The sequence below is a fragment of the Trichechus manatus genome, unplaced genomic scaffold, assembly GCF_000243295.1.
Source record: "Trichechus manatus latirostris isolate Lorelei unplaced genomic scaffold, TriManLat1.0 scaffold00028, whole genome shotgun sequence".
Taxonomy (NCBI): Eukaryota; Metazoa; Chordata; class Mammalia; order Sirenia; family Trichechidae; genus Trichechus; species Trichechus manatus.
The window spans coordinates 15,957,574-15,966,884 of NW_004443964.1; the positions used below are offsets into that span (position 1 = coordinate 15,957,574).

Sequence of the window (9,311 nt, forward strand, 5' to 3'; positions counted from 1 at the left end):
ATATATTCTTTATCATCTATCTAGAACTAAGTATCTATTTAATTTTACTATACTGTATTAATAATACATTTTAGCGTTTAAATTCATTTGTAAATTAGTGAAATCAAGACACTGCTAAACCAGTTAAACAATTCTCTACACAGTAACTCCTTAGATGACTAAATCATCTTTTGAGATGGATCAACACATTATACTCAGCAAATATACCAGGTACTTTACTAATTTCTATGTTTTTGACCAAGTATGTTTATTTGCAGTAAAAATACAAGTTAGATCTACATTTTCACAATTTATATCAATTCAGAATAACAGGGAGTTAATGCTGTGTAGCAAAGTACATATACATATTACTTTCTTGCCTTCACTGTTTTTCATTATGATTCCCGAAAAATATCAGCAAACTTAATGACAGTTACCAACTGGTGAAAAAGGTTATAATATCTATTTTCTTCCAACTTCTATTAAATTACTAACTCTAAAGTTCCAAAAAGTATTCTTTCAATTATATCAAAAAAAAAAAAAAAAACCTCTAGAAAATTAAATGCCATATTAAAAAAATTATCCCAAATTTCGATAGAACCACATACATATGTAGTTCCATCAGAGTGGTCATGAATGTTAACGTACACGAATAAGATCTTCAGAAACAAAAGTAATTCTTAGTTTAAATATATTTAAAACATATGAAATAAATGGCTGAATTTTAGAATCCTATAAGATCATATCCACATGAGTATTTTAAAAGTTGAAAATATTTCTAAGCTCTATTAAATTGTATCTTTAAAGAAAATCATTTAATTCTTTGAAATACCTTCAAATTTTTTAAAAGTTCCTGCAGTGCTCACATATATTATCACAAACCACAAGAATCCAGTGGTTAAACATCTGGTTTTTTATGAGAAATGAGTATCTCAAGACACTCAAGAACTTTGATTTCTAATAGGAGGAACTAAGAGGAAAAACGCACACTAATGATTTTTTCCCACAGTATGTCTAAGGAGTCCAATATGAATCCATTTTCAGGCATGCAAAATAGAACTCATCAATGTACCAGGGACTCTCCTGTCAGTGACTTGGCAAGAATGCTGGACACAAGTTGGAGCTTTCCTTTCAGCTGCATGCAGCAAAGCACTGCCCGAAAGGCACCGTCTCCCTTGGCCAATCCTTCTCCCAACACTGTCAGGAAAGAACAGCCATCATTAACCATGAGATATTCAACATACATTTTTTTTTATTATAATATTAACACATTATCACAAGCAGGCTTCTTATATGCTAAAAGAATACAAGTCCTGGAGGAAAGCAATGGTGTTTTAGTTCTGTCCAAGACAGGCACAGGCCAAAAAAAAACATGGGGCAATCACCACAGCTAACCCACTGCAGCCAGGGAGGATCACACCAAAACCACAGGGAGAAGAATTCATCTGAAAGCTCCCGTTAAGCTATGATTTCTGTGTAAATAAGGGCTTATAAACTGCAGACACACTAACTGAATAAAGTTCTCACATTTCTGACAGTGACACATGAGACCCTGTGCCATTAAGATGTATAAGAATAAACTGCAAATCTCATCATTAGATATTCCTAAACAATTAAGAATTGGCCTTTATGAAAACCTGTACAATTAAGAATCCGCTTGTTTAATGGTCATAGAAAATGCTAACCAAATTGTTTGCAAGTATTTGCAGATTTAATTTAATACAATCACAGGGAGCACGTTTCTAGCAATGCAGAATATACTAACGTTTATGTCATGTCATTTGAGATGATTTCTCTCAGCTACTGCTGATGATTCAAATAGCAGAGCAATCTATCCATCTCTTTACTGCTAAGTCCAAGATTCTATTATTAGTTTATACACACTTTAACTTCCTTTGCAAGAAAACAATTTGCTGAAAGAAAACATTTTGGAAATTGCATTTTTTTCTAATTATTTCCAAAGATATGTTTCTTTTAAGCATCAGTATAACATATTGCATACTTAAAGTCTACTGGGTCTCTTTATATTATTTTGGTTGTAATGAGTATATCCTCTCATCATATTGTGCAATTTTTTTATCACACAAATAACATTATAGCAACATTAATAAAATCCTACATAAAAGTAAAGTTCACCATAAGCTCACCATTCATCTAAACTGTTTTCACTTACTCATGTTCTCTTCCAATTTTTATCAATTCTTAATATCTTAGTTAGCTAGTGCTGCTATAACAGAAATACCACGAGTAGATGGCTTTAACAAAGAGAAATTTATTTCCCGACAGTAAAGTAGGCTAGAAGTCCAAATTCAGGGCGTCAACTCCCAGGGAAGGCTTTCTCTCTTAGTCGGCTCTGCAGGAATGTCCTTCTCGTCAATCTCCCCCTGAACTAGGAGCTTCTCTGCACAGGAACCCCGGGTCCAACTCTGCTCCCAGCACAGCCTTTCTTGGTGGTATGAGGTCCCCATGTCTCTCTGCTCCCCTCTTTTATATCCCAAAAGAATTGGCTCAAGACGCAATCTAACCCCATAGACTGAGTTCTGCCTCCTCAACACAACTGTCACCTATGTTCCCTCATTAACATCACAGAGGCAGGATTTACAACACACAGGAAAATCACATCAGATGACAAAATGGTGGACAATCACACAATACTGGGAATCACAGCCAAGCCAAACTGATCCACATATTTTTGGGGGACACAATTCAATCCATGACACTTAATTTTTACATGATTATAACTGATATAAAAATAAGTTTGTATTCGGCCTTCCTTCACTCAGCACATTCAATATTTTCCATGTTATTAGAGTATTTGTATTTATCATGTTATTGGCTATACAATGTTTCATCAATTGGATACATCAATTTATTTAACCATTCCTTGCTCCAGACTAATTCTAATTTTTAACTATTAAAAATAACACTACAATAAACATCTTCATTTGTTGTTGTTGTTGTTAAGCGCGTCGAGTTGGTTCCGACTCATAGCAACCCTATGCACAACAGAACAAAACACTGCCCGATCCTGTGCCGTCCTCATAATCGTTGGCTGTGTTTGGGTCCACTGTTGCAGCCACCGTGTCAATCCATCTCATCGAGGGTCTTCTTTTTTTTTGCTGACTCTCTATCTTACCAAGCATGATGTCCTTCTCCAGCAGCTGGTCCCTCCTGATAACATGTCCAAAGTACGTGAGACAAAGTCTCACCATCCTCACTTCCAAAGAGCACTCTGGCTGTACTTCTTTCAAGACAGATTTGTTTGTTCATCTGGCAATCCACAGTATATTCCATATTCTTCGCCAACACCACAACTCAAAGGCATCAATCCTTCTTTTTTTATATACCCTTTATTGAATCAGATTACTAAGTTGAAAGTTGCAGGCTCTCTGCATTTAAGAAGGTTTTATTCGATTACTTTCAATTGGGGCCAACCTCTTGTCTCATTCCCCCCATGTTACAGATCACTTATCTATTCAATTGTCACTGAATAATTCTAGTAAGTGAATAACTCCAATAAAGTAGCATTAAGAATATCTTGAGCATCTTATAAAATTCCACAGTAAGCCCACATCAAACTATTCAAGTATGACCTTGGTAAGTCACTTTATCTCTCTGGCCCTCAGTTTGGTCATGTGTGAAATAGAAACATGTATAAATTTGTTGTAAGGATCAAGTAAGATAACACAAGTGAAATACTCTGAAGAAAAACAACAGTTCTTACTAAGGTCTAGATCACTTGCATTTGCTAAGCCTCTCTCCTCTCCTGGAAAATGGAGGTGACAGTAGCTACCTTATAAGGTTATGGTAAATATTGATTGTGTTAATTATATAAAGTATCTAGCACAGTCTTCTGCATAAGTAAGAGTTCCCTAGATGTTATCTTCCTTGTCTAAAAATTATAAAGAAGTGCTGAGAACTGCTAAGGAACTATCCTAGTTCCTCTTCAGTAATTGGGATATTAAGAAAATAGCTGTCACAAGCTGAAAATGTTCAGGGGAATGAAAAAAGTCTAAGAATAAATCAACCTAAGATGATTATGGCAAGCTTAAAGAGTATTAAATCACAAGAATATTTTACAAACACCTTTCACAGATCTTTGGTTTTGTATAAGGTATTTGCTGAATTTTATTTTGCAGAGGTTTTTCCATTTCATTGGTGTTTGAATGTCTCAATATTTGTCAAAATTATGTTTCCCTTTTCTCTCTTTCTTTTAGACAAGAAGGAGTACTGATGTACTTTCTTCCAAATGTTGCCTTTAAATGTAATTCAGTTTATGTCTTGGAGGATCCCACATGAAGAACTATGGCAAAAAAAAAAAACAGTCAACAATTATAGATGAAAAGCTCTCCTGCTATTGTACCATACAACAAAATTAAATTACACTGCTGCCAATCTGGTCCCTTACTCTCTTTAGTCTTTAGAAAAAGCATGAAAGAAAACAAAGCATGGTCTAGTGTATTATTAAACTTGTCTTAGGTGTAATAATTGACTTGCCAAAAAAGATGACATTAAAAATATAATCTAATCTTGAGCAATTATAAAAAAGTTACAGTTCCTTGCAGATAAATTCTCTTCCCACCAAGTATCTGTGAGATTCTACTGTGAGCATACAACTTTTTCCAAACTGAATTGCTGCTTTCTATCCACTAGGAGTTACAAAGGAGGAAGTCTATAAACTTCAGCTGTGTTGTAGCATTCAATCAAGTCTTTATTCCGTTTCATTCTTTAATTCTTGAATATTTTCTAACACTCAAAACATAAGTGTCTTACTTGGAGCATTTTGAACCAGAAACTGAGTATTATTAAAGGAGTATTCATTCAACTCTCTCAACAAAAATAGCGTGTTAGGGTTTGATGGCCTGAAGCTATCAAAATAAGAGAGGATTAATAATTGAAATGTAATTCTCCTTGCTTGCAACAAGGTAACCTTAAAACAAGCTTAAAGAATAGTCAATGTTGAGTACTGTTCTATTATTTCTTCAGTAACACGACTATACCAGGTATTTCTTTACCAGATTCTTAGCTATTTCTAAAGTCTTTTATTGAAGCTTAGCCTACGGCAAATCAAGATACTTTTCAAAAAATATTACAAAAGAATTTTTTTAATTACCATAAAAACAAAATCCTTTAGTCACTAATAATGGGAGATCATTCACCTGAGAGTGTGATTACATTCATTGTTTTCTTACATTTCAATTATCATTTTATTAGTTACAGAAGAATCTCCGCTAGCATTTACGTAGTGCAAAAAAGCTGTTGTTTTTGGGTGCCATCAAGTTGATTCAGATTCATAGTAACCCCATGTTATTACCCCCAAAATTTGATGTAACAATTATTCTTCATTTGGCAAAAAAACTAACAAGATGAAAATCCCTTCATGTTATAATTCATACTGATTTTACTAGCTTTTTATTAGAGTATTACAATTAAAACATTAGATTATAAACTCATGTGCCATATCATATTTAGGAATTATATTACAAGATGATACAAATACTTCTAAGGTGTGATGTGCCAACAAAGTTTAAATTTTTATCATTAATTATAGGATTTGGATTTCAGATTAGGCAAATATTTCGGATGATTCCATTTAAGCATAAGGGTTGAAAGGGGCAAGGGAGAAAGACATTTATAAATAATTTCATAGAAAAAAAATTTTAAGCCGATGAAAGATAATTAACTTTCTAAATGGAATAAGTTAATGTTATAACCTATTGGCACAGCATACAGAAAACACTTAAATGACAGGGTTATTTTTTAAGCAAACAGCAGCTTTATAAATGGTAATACTTCTTCATACATATATTTAAAGTAACAATGTGTTAAGATTTAACAGTTTTATGTTAAAGAGTTGAAAAATGAATGCAGAGTTCTCAGCTCATTTGCACGTTACAATTTCCACCCCCATCCACCTTTCCCAGGTTATTATCAAACAAGTGCATTATTTGGATATTAATTTCTCAATATTTAAATTATGTGAATTTCTTTCGAGTATTTCTTTTCCAAATATTAGAAGCATATAAAATATGTTCTATGCCAAAAGCTTTAAAAACTTGCAAGCAATGTCACAAAACAATTTGTGTATAAATTTTTGAATGAGAAGCTAATTTGCACTGTAAACTTTTACCTAAAGCACAATTAAAAAGACTAAAAAAAAACAAAACCCTTTAAAACTTTTCAATGTATAACACACTGAATAACTGAATCAAAAATGAAAATAACTTCCTTTCAAATTCTCTTCCTAAATGTGTCATTTAATTTTTGGCAAAAAAATTCATTTGTGATACAGATACACAGAAATACAGATATATATACACACAACACACACATACACATACATATATATAAATATATATATGTGGAAGGCCTAAATCAACTTTTTGACAGAAGGTTAAATGTCTATTTGTTACAAACACCAAAGAGTATAACATAAACCAGAGTAAGAACACAGTGGCAAATCTCTCACCAGTGTCCCTTTTGACAAATTGATTTTTGTTTTTTTGTTTTTACTTTGTTTCCCTTTTTTCCTAGTCTCCTCTTTTCTTCCAATGTAATTAATAAATGTTTTTGGAAATGGAATGAATAAGAACGATGACACATTGTGGAAAATGTAACCAATATCACTGAAAAATTTATGTTGAAACTGTTAAATGTGAACCTAATTTGCTGTGTAAACTTTCAACTTAAACACAATAAAATATTATTTAAAAAAAAAAACTTCCCTTTATCAAACGCAGAGGGAAATGAAAAGCCCCAACAGTACTCTGCTGCCTTGTTCCTTTCAATATCTGGTCCTTAATCTAGTCACAAGAATCTTCCTGATCAGTCTGCTTGGGTATGCAAAGAGCTTTAAAGTTAAAATTCTGTTGTTTATTTTTGGAGTAGCCTTTCCTTCAACTCCAGTTCACTACAAAGACTCCTGGATTCTTCCTTTTGTATATTCCATCACTACAGAAACACACATCATTTTTCCTGGTTTATTTTCAGTGTTATAGTTTAAATGTTAAGGCTAATTTTTTTAGTTTCTCAACTGCATTACTATGCAAATGTAAAACAATTATACACAGTAAAAAGCTGACAACACAAGCATAAAAACAAACCTGAAACCTGGTTCCCTGTATCATAACATCATAAAAAGTTTTTATTTCATCTATATGGTTGAATAAGCTTTCTACTTAGGCGCTGTTAAAATGATATTTGTAAAAGTAGCCTGTCCTACACTGTCTGTGTGTGAGAGAGTATGAGACAGAGAGAGTCTGCTGCCTGTGGTACCTTCAACTTCCTCTTTAGAAAGAATCCTAATTTCAAGGATGCATTTGCTGTGCCATAGCAGAGTTACCCTCTGTTAACTGGTTCAATAACAGGGTTAAGAAGCTTTTTCTCTAAAAAGAGCCATTTAACTGTTTTTAAGTTAAATTTGTTTAACTTTTTTATCTTATAACTGTATTTTTTTAAGTCAATTTCAGAAGTCATCACCTCACCATCTTTGTTGTAAGCACTTAAAGGAAATCCTGATGGTGGAAAAAGCAAGATTTTTTTCAAATTCTCTGCTAAGGTACATTCTAATTGTGTTGTTGCCTTCGATGGTTACCAGGGAGGGGAGGAGTGGGGATGGGTAAACACTAAATACACACTAGATAAGTGGTAACTTTGGTGACATCAAGGACATCATCCATAAAGAAAGCAAGAGGTCATTAAAAAGACAGGAGAGAAAGACCTAAATGGATGTCAGAAGAGACTGAAACTTCCTCTTGAATGTCGAGTAGCTAAAGCAAAAGCAAAAACATGATGAAGTAAAAGAGCTGAACAGAGGATTTCACAGGGCAGCTTCAGAAGACAAAGTAAAGTATTATGATGACATGCGCAAAGACCTAGGAGATAGAAAACCAAAAGTGAAGAACACGCTCAGCATTTCTCAAGCTGAAAGGACTGAGGAAAAAATTCAAGCCTCGACTTGAAGTACTGAAGGATTCTACAGGGAAAATATTAAACGACACAGGAAGCATCAAAAGAAGATGGAAGGAATACACGGAGTCACTATACCAAAAAGAACTGGTCGATGTTCAACCATTTCAGAAGGCAGCACATGATCAGGAACCAATGATACTGAAGGAAGAGGTCCAAGCTGCACACTGGCAAAAAACAAGGCTCCAGGAATTGACAGAATACCAGTTGAGATGTTTCAACAGATGCAGCGCTGGAAGTGCTCACTCGTCTATGCCAAGAAATTTGGAAGACTGCTACCTGGTCAACTGACTGGAAGAAAGCCATTATTTATGCCTATTCCCAAGAAAGGGGATGCAACCAAATGTGGAAATTATCAAGCAATATCATGAATCTCACATGCAAGCAAAATTTTGCTGAAGATCATTCAAAAGCAGCTGCAGCAGTATATCGACAGGGAACTGCCAGAAATTCAAGCTGGATTTAGAAGAGGACGTGGAACCAGGGATATCACTGCTGATATCAGATGGATCCAGGCTGAAAGCACAGGAATACCAGAAAGATGTTTACCTGTGTTTTATTGACTATGCAAAGGCATTCGGCTGTGTGGATCATAACAAATTATGGATAACACTGCAAAGAATGGGAATTCCAGAACACTTAATTGTGCTCATGAAGAACCTGTACATGGATCAAGAGGCAGTCGTTTGAAAAGAACGAGGGGATACTGCATGGTTGAAGGTCGGGAAAGGTGTGTGTCAGAGTTGTATCCTTTCACTGTACCTATCTGATCTGTATGCTGAGCAAATAATCCGAGAAGCTGGACTATATGAAGAAGAATGGGGCATCAGGATTGTAGGAAGACTCATTAGCAACCTGCATTATGCAGATGACACAGCCTTGCTTGCTGAAAGTGAAGAGGACTAGAAGCACTTACCGATGAAGATCAAAGACCACAGCCTTCAGCATGGATTACGCCCAACAGAAAGAAAACAAAAATCCTCACAACTGGACCAACAAGCAACATCGTGTAAATGGAGAGAAGACTGAGGTTGTCAAGGATTTCATTTTACTTAGCTCCACAATCAACACCCATGGAAGCAGCAGTCAAGAAATCAAAAGATGCACTGCATTGGGAAAATCTTCTGCAAAAAACCTCTTTAAAGTGTTGAAAAGCAAAGATGTCACCTTGAGGACTAAGGTGCGCCTGACCCAAGCCATGGTGTTTTCAATCACCTCATATGCATGTGAAAGCTGGACAATGAATAAGGAAGACTGAAGAAAAATTGACACCTTTGAATTGTGGTGTTGGTGAAGAATACTGAATATACCATGGACTGCCAAAAGAACGAACAAATCTGTCTTGGAAGAAGTACAACCAGAAT

General features: G+C 34.7%; 1 protein-coding gene across 7 annotated transcripts in view; it reads right to left on the reverse strand.

Moving 5' to 3' along the window:
- The window catches only part of HELZ (helicase with zinc finger), a 188,621-nt gene that overhangs the window by 143,428 nt on the left and 35,882 nt on the right, over positions 1 to 9,311 (reverse strand). For 6 of the 7 annotated variants that reach the window (XM_004374202.2, XM_012554956.2, XM_023729299.1 and 3 more), the window contains one exon: positions 1,052 to 1,176. In XM_004374202.2, coding sequence (XP_004374259.1) covers positions 1,052 to 1,176 — 125 coding nt within the window. Of the gene's footprint in view, positions 1 to 967; positions 1,177 to 9,311 lie in introns of those variants that run through there. The other variant, XM_023729303.1, reaches the window with a different exon arrangement.